The sequence below is a fragment of the Phaeodactylum tricornutum genome, chromosome 22 (genome assembly GCF_000150955.2).
Source record: "Phaeodactylum tricornutum CCAP 1055/1 chromosome 22, whole genome shotgun sequence".
Taxonomy (NCBI): Eukaryota; Bacillariophyta; class Bacillariophyceae; order Surirellales; family Neidiaceae; genus Phaeodactylum; species Phaeodactylum tricornutum.
In genome coordinates, this window is record NC_011690.1 from 277,398 (window position 1) to 291,659 (window position 14,262).

Sequence of the window (14,262 nt, forward strand, 5' to 3'; positions counted from 1 at the left end):
GATTTTGTGCGCCTAATTGTAAGGATGTTTGTGGGAAGGGTGTCTGGAGCCGAACCAATATCGTATCTGTTTTGGGTGGTTTTCAGCAGTAGATTTTTGGGTGCATGTACTTCCTCTTGGAATTTTATAGCAAAGCAAGGCATCTTCATCTACAAGTCAGTGGATTGTTTGCAGGGTCTTCCTTCTCTTGTGAACGGTTTGAAAATCTGGGCAGCATGATCAAATTTCACTAAATCTGTACAGACTACGAAAATGTAAAGCCAAACTCAATGGACAGCCGTGAGCACTGTTGACAAATACTACCTATGATTTTAAAAAAGCCTCACCATGTCCTCAAAAAGGTCGATACTGATTCTCCTCTTTCATTCTCTTGACCCTCGCCAGATCTTCCTCAAAGCGCTGGCGCAAGTCTTGCAATGTCCTCTTGCGAATGTCCTTTGTCTGGAATCGATAAAAGTCGGAGAGTTCACTCTTGCCAGCACCATCTTTCTTTTTTCGACTTCGCTGCTGTCCCTTTCGACGCCTTTGAACACTCGGATCGCTTTCCAGTTCACTCTTGTTCCCCGCTTGAGACGATGGCAAAATTGTGATGAATCCGTCTTCATCGGGTTCGTTCAATGCTGCTTGACGGGCCCTAGTATTCTCTTCTTCCGTGTCCTCGTATTCTTGCATCACGCGGTTACATTCCTCCAACAAAGCATTCCGTGAAATGGCTCGACAGCTTCGCCGATAGCGTTCGGCAACTTTCAGAATTCCTGGGATGCTGTCGTTCCGCCTTTCTTCCATCTCGCTGTCGCTGGCAAGACCTTGCTCTTCACGTTGACGGCGTTCGGACTCATCGGCAAGCGTTTGTAACTCAATTTTGTCAAGCGTCAGTCCGGGTAAGCTCTCTTGATTATCTTCCTCTATATTTTCCATTACCTCAGCCAAAGATTGCATGGTTCGTTTCAATTCTTTTGTTGTTGTAAAAACAACGTGTGCGAAACGTCCGGTGTTATGAATCGGTGCCAGAAAGGAAGGTAGGCTGAATTTGGTTGTCCATGAGCCGAGTAGTTGCTCCGCCCTTTCTTCGCCAGTCTGTTGTTGATCTTTGCGCGGATTCTCTACAACCGTCACACGAGCTACTTCTCCGTATCGACCGAAAATAGACTGCAGTAGTAATTTGGTTTGCACGGACGGTACGACCGGCACATTAGCAACGAACAGAGTCGTTCCTTTGTCGGTTGTGCCACCCGATGATCCAGACTGATGTTCTTTCACGAACAAAAACGTTTCATCCTCAATATCCTCCACTACCTGGGGTAGCGTAAGACGAACAGGAAGGTATCCTTTCAAGCGTTGTCCAGCCAATGGGGATCCCATGGTCGACTTTCAACAATCGGACAGTGAATGGGTTTTTTCTTTTTCAGAGCAAAATCATATTCGGCACGGCACGTCCCAAAATGGTTGGCGAAAGACTTGCCGTCGTCCGTCTGTTGTCTCGTTTGCGTTTGAAAAGGAGAACTACCTATTGACGGTAAAATATTGTTTGACAGTTACTTACAGTTAACATTAATAATGTAAGCTCACTTTCTCTCACCATCAGTCGAGTGGCAACTTCGTATCGACACAGCCTGTAAAAACGAAAAAAAGGACCGTCGTTCTGTTTTGTCCAAAGAAAATTGAAAAGCTAAGAACGGCGCTCGATTGACGATGAGTACAAAAGTTTGGTCTCTCACAAACAGGCTAAAGAAACTCTCCGAATCAGTGGTTCTTTCCACTAGTCTGTTATAGAGAAAGTCGAAATCTCATCTTGCTTACTTTCTTCCAACGATGGACCCATATCGATCCAGTGATGACATGAAAGATGGCACTGCGAGAAGAATGAACGGAAAGCGTTCGAGGGAAGCGAAGATACAAAAATGGCAAAACAAACAAACGAAGTTAGAAAAGAGAAGAGAAGAAATTAGTAATCGGGACGAGTGGATCGAAAAGCATTCAGACTTTGTTTCGGTGATAAACCTAGAGGACGTGAGAGATGCAAAGAACATCGCGTCCGGAAACGCTCTTCGCGAGCGTTTGTCTCCATACTTTAATCTACAGGACAACTCATTGGTTTCCCGAGCGAAAGATGGCCGACGGCGCTTTATTGCTGAAGGAACAGAAACTGTCCGACTCCTGATGCAGCAATTAACTGTAAGCAACAATTCTTCTTCCGGACTTTTTCCGGTTGAGGTTGAGTCCATCTTTGTAAAGCCGAGTGTCTTCTTCGACCCTCCTGTTTCGCTCATTTTCGACTTTCAGAAGATGATTGACTTGACAAAGCATACTACTGTTTGTGTAAGCGAGGCTGCTAAAAGGGCAAAAGTCCATGTCATGATCGGAGCTGAAAATGTATTGAGCGAAGCCGCTGGATTTACAATATCGAGAGGGGCCTTGGCATGCGGCTTCGTCCCCGAAAATCGTAACTTTGCCTGGTTGATGGAATATTTTAGAAAAACAAGAATGTCTGGTGAAGGGGAGCTTCGCCTGTTGGCGCTAGATGGAATTTGCGACACCGCAAATCTAGGATCCGTTGTACGGTGCGCCTCGGCGTTTGGGGTTCACGCCGTTCTTTTAAGTAAGGATTGCTGCGACCCATGGTACCGTCGAGCGGTGCGTGTGTCCATGGGTCACATTTTCCGAATACCATGTGTGCGAGTCGACAATTTAGTTCAAGCCCTAACTGCACTATCGCAAGAACCATTCGCAGTCACTTCCTACGCAGCTGTGATCGACCCGAGAGCGGATCTTCTGTTGGAGAACATCGCACAAGGTATGTCTTTCATTTTAAACCTAAACGAAGTCAAGAATACATATAGTTGACCGTTCGCTCCTCTTTTCACTCGACAGGCGCTATTCCAAAATCGTGGTGTTGTATTGTGGGTAGTGAGGTATGTCGCTTTCGCACTATTGAAAACTTGAAATAAAATTGCCTCTCTCTGACAATGAATGTTACATTTTGACAATAGGGGAAAGGAATTTCTTGTGACGTTATCCAAGCTGCGACTACAACCCTCAGGATCGGGATGTACGACCACGTTGATTCACTGAGTGTCCCTGTGGCTACAGGCATTTTGCTGCATGGTTTGAGCGAGCGCTCAAAACCGCTTCTATAGGCACTACAGTCGCCACATACATATTGCACGCGACTTAGTAAGGGCGTTTTATTTCTTCTTGACACAGAATCCAAAATTAAGTTACACATAAATATGCTGCACTTTGTTGCTGCATCGCTTAAAAATAGTTGTATCCTGGTTGAGCTGGAGGTTGCTGCGCTTGACCATACTGCATTTGATTAGTTTGCCCAAAGTGCTGCTGTCCATGTTGCCCGAGTTGTCCAGGCTGCTGCATTGGAGGCTGCTGCTGTCCGTACTGTGGTTGCGGCTGCATCGGAGGCTGCTGCTGTCCGTACTGTGGTTGCGGCTGCATCGGAGGCTGCTGCTGTCCGTATTGAGGTTGCTGTTGCATCGGAGACTGTTGCTGACCATACGCTTGCTGCATATCCGGCTGCTGCGGCTGTCCGTATTGGCCACCCCAGTTTCCGTTGTGATTGCTGGCAACTATCATTGATCCTGGAGGCGGCGCAGGCGATCTCATGACTTCTTTCTTTGGTGCGGTTTGACTCTTATGCTTGCTCATTTGGGCCAATGGTACGTTTCCACCCACCGTAGTACTACCCATGTCAAAAGGATTGGACCGAGCTTCGTCATTCTTCGAAACCAACGAAAAGGTATCCATATTGACCAATTTGGAATAAGCCTGATCTACCAGTGACGCGGACTGGGCCGTCGAGTTGCTGTCAACCAGTCCATTTTGTTCGCCGCTAAGAGCGTTCATGGAGAACACGACAGGGTCCGAGCTTGGCGCCTGCGCCGGCTCGGATGCTTGCGGAGCCGAGGAGAATCCAGAAAAGTCGGGTGGGGGTGAAGAAAATCCTATTGTTGACGGCGTCGCTTGGGCTTGCGGTGTCACTGACGGCGGAATGCTCGGATCTTGCCCGTACGGCGGCTGCGTGGCAATCGCAGCCGGGACTTGCCACGCCGATGCGGGAGGAGGAGCTTGGTATGGCGATTGAACAGGAGCTTGGTACGGTGCTTGCACCGGATCCGGAGCGTGGGTTTGTTCCGGCCCACCGTACTGTGCTGGTGCGGGGGCGTAGGACTGGGCTGGCGGAGGATAGAGTGCGGGAGCTCCGTACGGGGCCTGAACGGGATCCGTATTGTAACCACCGTATCCGGTAGCGGCGGGCGCAGGCCCGGTAAGGGCTGGCAATGGACCAGCTGCTGGTGTTCCGTATCCGTAATGTGTCGCGGGAGCGGAAGCTCCCCACGGATCCGTGGTGCTGCCGGAGCCGGAGCTCCCCAAGGATCCGACGTAATAGAACCTTGCGAGGCAAACATGTTGTTGCTTTCTTGCTGATACGGATAGGGACCGTTACTGGCCGATGCTTGTGGAGAAAAGAGGTCGTTGGTGGACGGAGAATATGTCTGGGTCGGGGCACCGGCTGGAGGGCTACTAAAATCGAGGAGATCACTAGTTGGGTTGGTCGGTGCTCCTCGCGAGGTTGAAGCCGGTGTGTCATCCCGGAGGGACTGACGAATGGCTTCTTGAAGATACGCTTCCTCCTAAAGGACGAACGAAAGCATGCGAGTGGTAAGAGACGAGACGGTCAATTTTGTTTGCGTCTAAACGATCCGTTTCACTGTATTCGTTTGCGTCTAAACGATCCGTTTCACTGTATTCGTTTGCGTCCCGATGCTGCGTTTCATCACCAAAATCCCGGACAACGAGTGAGACGTACCTCATCGGGGTTGTGGGGGGCTTCCATCGAAACAATCTCGCCACTAGCGGAACGCCTGGCGGAAGTCGGAGCCATACCAGCATAGGATGTTGATGCGCCTGATGGACTCGCTGGAGCCTGTCCGGGTGCCAATCCGAGGCGAAAGACCTTGGGAAAGGTAAAAAAGGACTGTCCGTCAATGAAGAAATCGTACTGCCGGAACCCGGGGGTTGGAGAGAGTGGCGGCGACACGTGGGCTACCATCTTGAGGACGTGATTGCCGCGCATGGTCCAGGAAAAGTCAAAGATGGCGTTGCGACTGCTGGAGTAGTGGACTTCGTGTCCGTCGACGAGAATGAGGCGCTTGCCCGAGGCAATCGACCAAACGAGCGTCACGTCGTGTTCTTCACCGCGACAAGCCGTGCCGGTCTCACCGCTGGCGAGAGCCTCCGAATTGGCGAATCCAAAGCGCCTAAGAAAACAGCAAGAGCAAGTCGCAATACCACGTTGACTGTGAGATTTGGTTCGATGGGGATCGCTCGTGTTCCTAATAGATCCAGTCCACGCAGCCATCATCTAAGCAACGGACCAGTTACACGAAACAATGCGACACAACACAACACAGACTGTCTGTTCCCAAACACCAACAATCTGGCTGTATCGGTTCGAACGGAAGCTTCACACGAGGATAAAGTGGTGGTACCCGAGGCTAGACGTACCATCGGACGCGACGTTTCGAGCTCGCAATGCGTTTACCGCTCGCTACCGCCGAAAAGTCAATCTGATACGTTTGTGGAGTACGAGGCGATCCGGGGCTACCGTAGTCCGCCATGATTCGGTTAAGACGGTAACAGAAAGAGAGAGTGAATGAATGAAAACAATACACGAGGTATGTTGGTCACCAATTATAGTCGTGTGAACGCTGGGCGGTAGCAGTAAAGACGAGAAGATAATGGATAGCTGTTAGCTGTAAAACGCTGTATTGATTGTGTGTGTGATCCAGCAGGTTCTCTACAGCGCAATATTTTACATGATTGACAGTGAACAAAATCTTGGTCAGTGACCAAGTCACGCAAAAAAAAACTCAATAACAACGACTGCACGTGGACGGAAGGGAACCGTTGAATTTTTCGAACCCAGCCGGAAAGGATCCTTGAGATCTCGTGTGTCGTGCGGCACTGGTTCCTCTAGGTCATACTTCCTATGGGCATCAAACACTATGAGTCACACTTACAGTTAACACGCATTGGCTAGGTATGCGAATCGGAAGCAAAGGACCATTCACTAGTCAGTTGCAGACTTACTTTATTCTCTGGAGAAGCTAGGTTGTGCTTGTGCAGCCCGTATTGCTGGACTCTACAATAGCGGACGAACAATGAGAGAATCGGACCGTGAGAGAAGCACACAGTCCGCTATGACTTTTAAACATTAGGATTTAGTAACAAAGCAGTCAGACTCGGATGTGTCGCCTGCCTACTGCACAGCGGCGTGAAACTCTCCAAGTAAACAACTAGGAAATAACAACTTGCAATCCTAACTAGTTTATCAAACATCGGTTTGGGTGCACTATCGCGAACCCCGTGTGGCGTGTCCAAATTTCACTCGAGATGTTTGATCATGATATGTGTCCCCCATTTGGGATGGCACCATCCGTAGGGTCGACCGAAGAAGCAGCACACTGTCACATTCTCACAACACGCGTCTACACAGTCTCCGTCGGGCGGAACGATTTTGAAGCCGAACCTTTCGTACAAACCAATGGCACGATTCCCTTGAAAGACCTCCAGCGTTAGCTTTTTCATGTGTTCCGCTCTCGCCTTTTCCTCCGACCATCGCAGGAGCTTTCCTCCGATTCCTTGACCCCGTGCCCGGTCACTGACGGCGATCGTTTCGATGTACATTTCGCCGGCCTCGCAATGATGGGCCCCCGAAGGATACATGGGCAACTTCCGGGTGGTCATTTGGCAAAAGCCGAGCACTTCATCGCCACGTAGAGCAACCACACCCAACTGAAACTTTTCGGCGGAATAGCTGGCGTACCTTTTCTGCATTCCAGCCACCGACTCCGCCACGGCGAACACTCCACAACACCTTTTATTCGCAAAGGCTTCCCGAAAGAGATCCGCGACTTGGGGCAAGTGCTTTTGGTCCAGCGTTTCGAGTCGAACCACGGTGTCCTGCGCATCCTCCACACCGTCCATGGTCACACGCGCCCGTGTGTGTGTATGTGGGTAGGTGGATGGGATATGCACTCACTGTGAGTCGTACTTGCTTGCCGGGCAACTGGGTCCGACTTGGCCGCCGCAACACGTCGAGTGTCTGCGCAATTTCCAAAGGGCAAACTCGGTACCGGTACCGGTACCGGTACCTATAGCAGCGTGTCCTGCAAGTTGGATCGATGGAGACCGAGGCTACGATCTGTACCGGTATCTATCTGACTGTGAGTACTGCATCGTGACAAAACAGTATGCCTAGCTACACCTTGGTAGCCAGTCTCGGTGTCAGACAGTTTCACTGTCACTTCCGAAGCGATTCGGTATTTTTGTCGCAGTCACAGTCACTGGCCATAGTGGTCATTTGTCTGTACTTCGGGACAGATCTCGCCAATCAAAATATGCACGAATTGTAAGGTATCTGTATTTTACCAACGCAATACCCACGAATTTACATAAGAACTTTGATCTAAACCCTATGTATAGCATAGCATGAAAATCCAACCGTCACATATGAATTTGTTCGTGTTTTTCGTTTCCAAAGGTTAGCAAAGATTCTGTTCCTCGCTTCTTTATCTAGACTGCGTCAGCAAGGCAATTGATCAATACTTCCTACAGTTTAGGTAGTGCGATCCGGCCTGGATAGAGAGGCGTTGCTCTTGGCCCGGCGCTCTTCGCAAGGATCTTCTTCCCACTTGGCCAATAACTGATCCATAAAGTCGGGTGACGACACTGTCACACCCTCGGCATGGACAAAAAAACGACGGATCCATCTCGATGCCTCCACGCCGGTAACCAAAAGTACCTCGCGCAAATGGTCGTACTCAACGTCACAAATGTCAATGCGTATTGCGTTGGAAACTATTCTTTTCTCCTTCCTAACCTTCTGAGAAAAAGGCTTCGTGACGCGCAGGAAACTCCGCAAGTCGTCTAAAAGGATATCGGAACGGTTCTGGTTTTTGTCCTCGAGCTGTGCCATATCGTACAAAAACACTTTCGTTTCGGAGAAACCATGGGCATACGACACATTCTGCACGTCGGCCGAGAAGTGCTGTCGCTCCTCCGTGCTCTCCATGCTCGTCTTTCTCAAGCGAGCTAAATGATTGTGAAACTTGGCTCGTTCGGTACATACAGCACGTACATTTGTAGATGGACTGAGATTCCTACATTTCCCTATCAGCTCCTGTGCTGGTAGTAGATGGTACCCCTCCAAATGACGATCTAGAAGCAAATATCTTGTGTGAGAAAACATCTACAAAAGACAGTACCGAAAGAAGAATGAAGCGCATGGAGACTTACAGTTGTAAAAAGATTCAAACCTTTTTCATATTTTTCAAACAAAGATGTCAGTATAGATTCGTTTCTGGTAAAGATTCCGTCATGTGCTATCAAAGGTACGTACCAAAGGACGGGGTGCCGGACCCCAACAATTACTCTTACATTCGGAAAATACCGGAAGAGGCGATCCATGGCCAAAGGGTCCTCTAGCTGTTTCGGACACTTCAGGCCGCGCGCGTAGTTTCCGCTGGGAAGTTTGTCTAACAGGGTCTTGACAAGAAAAGAGTCTTTTGTACCCGTAGTCAGTTCGCAGTGTTCCTTATCTGTCAGCATGGCTATTTCGTCGTGCTGGCCGAGATAGCGCATCATGAAGGATGTGCCGCATTTGGGGAATCCCAACACAGCAAACTGCAGGAGCCACGCAACATTACCCGTTACTTTTGGTCCAACAACGAGGTCTTCAATCGAAGGTCTAGGAACAGGTTCCAGTGAAGTTCGCTCCGTCGAATTCTCGAAATACCTTCTAGTAGCGCGCTTGGTGTCATCTATCCCAATGGGGGTCTTCAACAGTGTTGACTCCCTACCGAAAAATGTTTCGGGAAAAAATACTGCGTCGTTTATGCTCACATACATTTGTGAAAACGACAGGAAGGCAATTGCTACTACAGACAGAATCTGCACGTATCCAACAGATTGACCACTTCTCAATCTAACAATCATCCTAGATCAATGGCTCGTTGCGCTACTTCGACTTTAAGTTGCGAAAACGAAACAAAATACTATATTTTTGTCCGAATACTCGATAGTGATATGGCCCATATGCATGAAAGAGGAATGGATACCAATGTTTTGGAGATGTGTCGGGTTGGAAATAGCACAACATAACAACTTTGCGTTCGTAGTCCACAGTCACGATCTATCAAACAACAAATCTTGCTGTTAAATATTTGAATGCCATTATGCCCGATCCAATCACAAGTCTTTTGACGGAAAATACAATCTTGTATTTGTTACTTATTAGCATTTTTTTTACGGGAACGGTGAGATTGGCAATACATATGAATTCATGTTTCGTCCGTCATATTCTAAATCTTTCTTCGTTCGACCCAACCGATGGATGTACCAACTCGAGAAGCCCGAAATGTCGCAGTACATTAATAACCATCTTCATCTGAGTGAGCCTCTTTCGGAAGGTATTCACAAAAGCAGTATTTACATTTGAGAGCGAGAGAAAGGATCTACCTACACAAAATTACATGAGACCGGGAAAAACTACAATTTAAACCTTATTACATCTCGCCACATTCGTTTCCTCGTCAGGTCCCGTGGACTTGGTAAGTTTCCATTCAGCAGGAAACGATATAGATTATGTAGTAAAGTAAAGCATAATCCAGTGATTGAATGCTCTCACAGTCAGCGCTAGATTGTCGAAGTAGCCCAAGCAAGTGGTGGAATACTACTGCTAACCTGTAAGACAACACCATCAAATTTTAGCTGAAAAAGCATAGACATGGAGGAACGATGAGATACTATCTAACTGTGAAAAAAAGGAGAAACAAGAGAATTTGACGGAAAGGTGAAAATTTGCTTTTCAGTGACAGAGTTTCTGTATTGTCAAGATAAGTGTTCACAGTCAATCTGACAGGATGGTACAGGCGACAAGCAGGAATATACTCTGTTGGCATCCGGGTCCGTCGTAGTCTTGCTTTCCCTAGCAAGTCATCATGCGTTTTTCTGGACAAGCGAAAAAAAGTGCCAGTGTACCAGAGTTTCACGCGAGTTCCACAGTCAATGCGGAAGCGATTCGGTATTTTTGTCGCAGTCACAGTCACTGGCCATAGTGACCCTCTCTAGCTAGAGAGATGCAGTCTGAATGTCTGACTTCCCTAACCCGGATATTGAATTTTGAGCTGTCTGACTGTGAATTCCATCAATCCGGATATAAAATTTTGAATAGGCGCTGTCCTGGTAGCAAATTCTACGTATGTAAAGAGATTTAGAGATTGTGGTGATGTGTGTGACGGGGGCGCATCCCGACACTGCCGTGTCGTACGCATCGGTATCGCGCACGACAGAGAGGCCCTTTCGGCCGAGACACGTTTCTGTCCGAACCAAAGAATCTCTCGTTATCCTGCGTCGCTCGGTCACCCGATGGGAATCTCGAAACGAAGGAGACATACCCATCCTATACCGTCTCACCCGCTTACACCGTTTAGCATACTCTGGCTTGCTGCTCGCTCCCGACCGGACTGGAGACACACCAAGAATGTCACGACGTCGATTATCCTGGACTTGGCGTCTCGTAGTGATCGCCGCTAGCGTAGTGACGTGGGGGTGCGCGGACGACTGGCATCGGAGCGGACTACCGAACCATCTATCCTCGCCATACGCGGTGTCCGCCGCATCGCTCCGACTCTACGAACACCGCAACGGAACCGACAACGATATCGCGCTTCCGAGGGATCCACGAATACACCGCAACAGTCTCGTCCGTGAATCAAGGACCACTCGACTCGTCACGTCCGACACGGACACGGATCAAGCGCCTTCCTATAACGAACCCCTCTTTCCGGCAACGACGAGACTCCAAAGTTTGAAAGACAAGACGGCAACACTTGAAGAACAAAAGAAACCTCTCGCGTTGGAGTTTGAGGATACAGAGTTCGACGATTATACGGACCACCACGAGCAAAGGGAGTTAATGGATCCCAACACCGAGGACCCTTCCTCCTTACGGCTAGAATCACCGCTTTCCTATCGTTATTACGGACGCAATCAAGCGCGAACCCACTCGGCTGGATCGATTCCGTTTATACTTCTCGGACCCAATGTGGATCACTGGAAAATTACGGGCCAAGAATTGGCGGCACGAGGATTCAGTGTCATGGCGTGCGAACGAACCAAGGGGGGCAGTGATGGTGGCAACAGAGAGAGCTCAAACAGTGCAATAGACGAAACACTGGACGCGGAAATTGGCACCAATTTGGTTCTGGAACTCATGGATGCGCTACGCTGGAACAAGGCAGTCTTGGTAGGCTGTGACAGTGAATCCGTCTTGGCCATTCAAGCAGCGGTGCATTTGGCACCCGAACGGATTGTGGGATTTGTATTGTGCGGGAATCTAGAGAGTGCTCAAGAATTTGCCGCGCAATTTGATGATTCTGCTTCGCGCAATAGTAAAACCCAAGCCTTGGCCATTGATCGATTCCTTGCGCGCTACTTGGAATGTCCATACACCGTGGTTTGGGACGGAGATGCCCCCATCAACCCTGCGAACGGTGCCACGCCTGGCGTGGGTACCAGTAGCAGTATCATGTCCATGATGGATACAGCGACTATAGACCCGTTCCATGGACATCGGAGTTTGGTCGTTGGAGGTGGAACAGCTCCGCATCGACGACGGCCGAAACTGTTCGCCTGGATTTTGACTCGCTTTGTCGAAGAAAAGATTGCCCCCGCCGTCTCGGTTACGCAAGCCCCTCGTGCTGGCGGTGGCATGATCATGCCACCGCACCAGACAAATGGGCACGAAGCAACAGAAACGGACACGCCCAAGTGGCACTTCCCACTGGCTTTTCGGCTGAACGAGTTCCTGACACCCGAATCCAGGGTGGTCGTTGGACGGATGATCGCCTCGGTATTACTCTACGGGACCGCAATGAAGGTGGCTATTGTTCAGTACGAGAATGTACGCGATGGGATCTTCATGGTATCTTCCATTCGCCAACGCGCCATCCGAATAGTTGGTTCCGTTTTGGGCTTTTTTGTGGGGCAAGGGACACGTCGTGATCCTAGCAACACTGTGGCGGGACATCGACTTGTGTCCCAAGCAGAGCCAAGTCCAATATTCGAAGCGGATCAGGACGAAGTCGAGAAGAAACAATTGGAAACGCTTGAAGAGCACGCGAAAGAAAAAGAAGACGCCTTCTTGGACGAGCCTACGGCTGACGAGAAAGCCATTGACGGGCCCAAGAAAACCGAACAGAGTGTACCACATCCGTCCGAACAATTTCGGCCCATTTTCTTTCTAGATCACGTAATAGCATAACAATGTGGTTCGGCGCATCTTGCGTCTGTCGACTGCAATCTACATTTAGAGGTTTACTCCTTCATTTCCAATTCCTACAAATTTGAAGTTAGAAGACAAATCATCCAGGGCAATTCACTCCTCTTAGCCTGTACCCACTGTAAATCATTGCGTTGCTTGAGCTGACATACAAGGAGTTGACCTTATTGCGGCTGTCACAAGTGTAGATGTTCACTGATCCTGCGGGATTAGGCAAATTGTTTTGGTCGTGAATATTGGAATACGGAATTCGCTCAATTTTAACAATGTCATTTTGACCTTGATCCGAATGATTTGGGCTCGAACGACATACTTTTCTCCATTCTTCTTTCGTAAGTTTGTTCTCGACAGGGAACGACGGGAGAGAGTATTGACGGTGAGCGATCCGTGGTTTGGACTCTAGAAAGGTTAAGCACTATAGAACTTCTTTGACAGAGTTCGTTGATCGGTAGCTACGCTCTGGAAAGAAACAAGTGAGCTCACCAATCGATTGTTCCAGCCGGGAGATCATATCACAACTGCCACGTCGCAACCAACTTACCCTGGTTAGCCGGCGTGTGCTCAAAGTATGCAACATCGCCATTCAAATTTATCATTCCTATCTCCCCGCACGAAATTAATATTTTGGCTGCTTGTGAGGCTGCTATTCATGTCAGTTGCTGCAAGCTCGTCAATGGACTCTGTGACTGTTCCACTGTCTACTTCGCTCGATCAGGACCAGACGAACCAGAAACATACAAGTGAGAGAGACCTCATTGCTGTCTTTAGCGATGTCGATGGAACACTAGTACATTACCCTTCGGATCTTGATTTATTGCCTAAAATCAAAGGCAACCGGATACTTCAGCTTCCGCCAAGCGCAACTGGTCTTCGAGGAGTAATTTCCTCCATAACGCTTCAACGTTGTCAAGAAATTCGTCAAGAAGGCGTCGCCCTGGTACTTGTAAGTGGTATGAGAACTACCACATTGATGAAGAGACTTCCGTACCTGCCAAAAGCAGATGCTTACTGCAGCGAGGCTGGGGGCAGAATTTTCTATCCGGTGCAGTCTGGAGCTCGTTCCTTTACGCCTGAAGCTTACGACGGCGCCGACGACGAGGCCCTCAAACCGTTCGGTCTATCTGAAGATTTGAAATGGAAAGCGTTGATGTCTATGGAAGATGCCGCTGGAAAAGACGGTTACAGCGGAAACGAAATATTAGATTTCAAGTCGGTTCAAAAGCCAGTCTCCGAACGCGAAGGCCTTCTGTGGACTTTTGCGACCGACCTTCTTCGCCGTGGCTATATTCTCGATACCGACGGATATTCCTGTTGCTTTCGTATCAATGAAAAGCAGCAAACAAATTCTTCGCTTTTTAATTTACTTTTGAATGGCGCTGTCAGCGTTCCATCAGGCCTATCTACCAGCACGAATCTTGGTTGCGTCGACTTCTATCCGAATACGAGTGGAAAGAAGAACTGGTAAGTTCTTGACCTTTTCGACTTGCCTGTGCTCTCAAATCGTTTGTTATTCTAAACAAGTTGTGGCTACTGAAGCTGTCAGTACATTGCGCAAAAGTTGAGCGGCGGATTGCCGGACGTCTTGAGCGATCATTGTGTATGTCTTTGTGACGACGACAACGATATCGAAATGGCAACCGCCTGCGCTCATGCATACTTGCCGGATGTAAGCTCCACGAGTCTTGCCGACATGATTCGGTCGAATCCGTCACAATTCACGAGAACACAGGGCAATGGCGTCGAAGGAACGGCTGCTACGGATGCAGCTCTAGCTTTGGTTTTGCAACGGATATAAGGTGTATGTTGTTCGGTATCAGTCGCAAAGAACAACCTCCTGCTGTCCCAGTTCGCTCATTGCCTATTAGAATGCATCTATTGCGTTCTTGTGCTACTTGAAAGAATAG

The 14,262-nt window shown here is 48.8% G+C and overlaps 6 protein-coding genes across 6 annotated transcripts; 2 read left to right on the plus strand and 4 right to left on the minus strand.

Annotated features, from left to right (window-relative positions):
* Positions 1-333: 333 nt before the first annotated feature.
* PHATRDRAFT_49450 (predicted protein) lies at positions 334-1,362 on the minus strand (the record flags this gene model as incomplete). The annotated part of the gene is made up of 1 exon (XM_002184183.1): positions 334-1,362. One exon carries the CDS (start codon positions 1,360-1,362, stop codon positions 334-336), a length of 1,029 nt encoding a protein of 342 aa, XP_002184219.1.
* A 450-nt stretch (positions 1,363-1,812) lies between these two features.
* Positions 1,813-3,137, plus strand: PHATRDRAFT_49451 (predicted protein; the record flags this gene model as incomplete). The annotated part of the gene is made up of 3 exons (XM_002184067.1): positions 1,813-2,794; positions 2,872-2,912; positions 2,991-3,137. 3 exons carry the CDS (start codon positions 1,813-1,815, stop codon positions 3,135-3,137), a joined length of 1,170 nt encoding a protein of 389 aa, XP_002184103.1.
* A 118-nt stretch (positions 3,138-3,255) lies between these two features.
* On the minus strand, positions 3,256-5,633 carry PHATRDRAFT_40158 (predicted protein; the record flags this gene model as incomplete). The annotated part of the gene is made up of 4 exons (XM_002184184.1): positions 3,256-4,436; positions 4,460-4,646; positions 4,823-5,273; positions 5,521-5,633. The coding sequence occupies 4 exons, from the start codon at positions 5,631-5,633 to the stop codon at positions 3,256-3,258; spliced, it is 1,932 nt and encodes a 643-aa protein (XP_002184220.1).
* Positions 5,634-6,320: 687 nt separating this feature from the next.
* PHATRDRAFT_49453 (predicted protein) lies at positions 6,321-7,228 on the minus strand. Its single transcript, XM_002184185.1, has one exon. It carries the CDS (start codon positions 7,000-7,002, stop codon positions 6,400-6,402), a length of 603 nt encoding a protein of 200 aa, XP_002184221.1. The 5' UTR covers positions 7,003-7,228; the 3' UTR covers positions 6,321-6,399.
* A 319-nt stretch (positions 7,229-7,547) lies between these two features.
* On the minus strand, positions 7,548-8,925 carry PHATRDRAFT_49454 (predicted protein; the record flags this gene model as incomplete). Its single annotated transcript, XM_002184186.1, has 2 exons — positions 7,548-8,177; positions 8,417-8,925. 2 exons carry the CDS (start codon positions 8,923-8,925, stop codon positions 7,634-7,636), a joined length of 1,053 nt encoding a protein of 350 aa, XP_002184222.1. The 3' UTR covers positions 7,548-7,633.
* A 1,378-nt stretch (positions 8,926-10,303) lies between these two features.
* On the plus strand, positions 10,304-14,153 carry PHATRDRAFT_49455 (predicted protein; the record flags this gene model as incomplete). The annotated part of the gene is made up of 7 exons (XM_002184068.1): positions 10,304-12,328; positions 12,390-12,427; positions 12,572-12,690; positions 12,909-13,009; positions 13,074-13,301; positions 13,335-13,819; positions 13,895-14,153. 7 exons carry the CDS (start codon positions 10,304-10,306, stop codon positions 14,151-14,153), a joined length of 3,255 nt encoding a protein of 1,084 aa, XP_002184104.1.
* Positions 14,154-14,262: the final 109 nt, after the last annotated feature.

Coding starts and splice junctions, on each gene's coding strand:
- PHATRDRAFT_49453 (XM_002184185.1), bottom strand. CDS start 7,002: ATGGACGGTGTGGAGGATGCGCAGGACACCGTGGTTCGACTCGAAACG.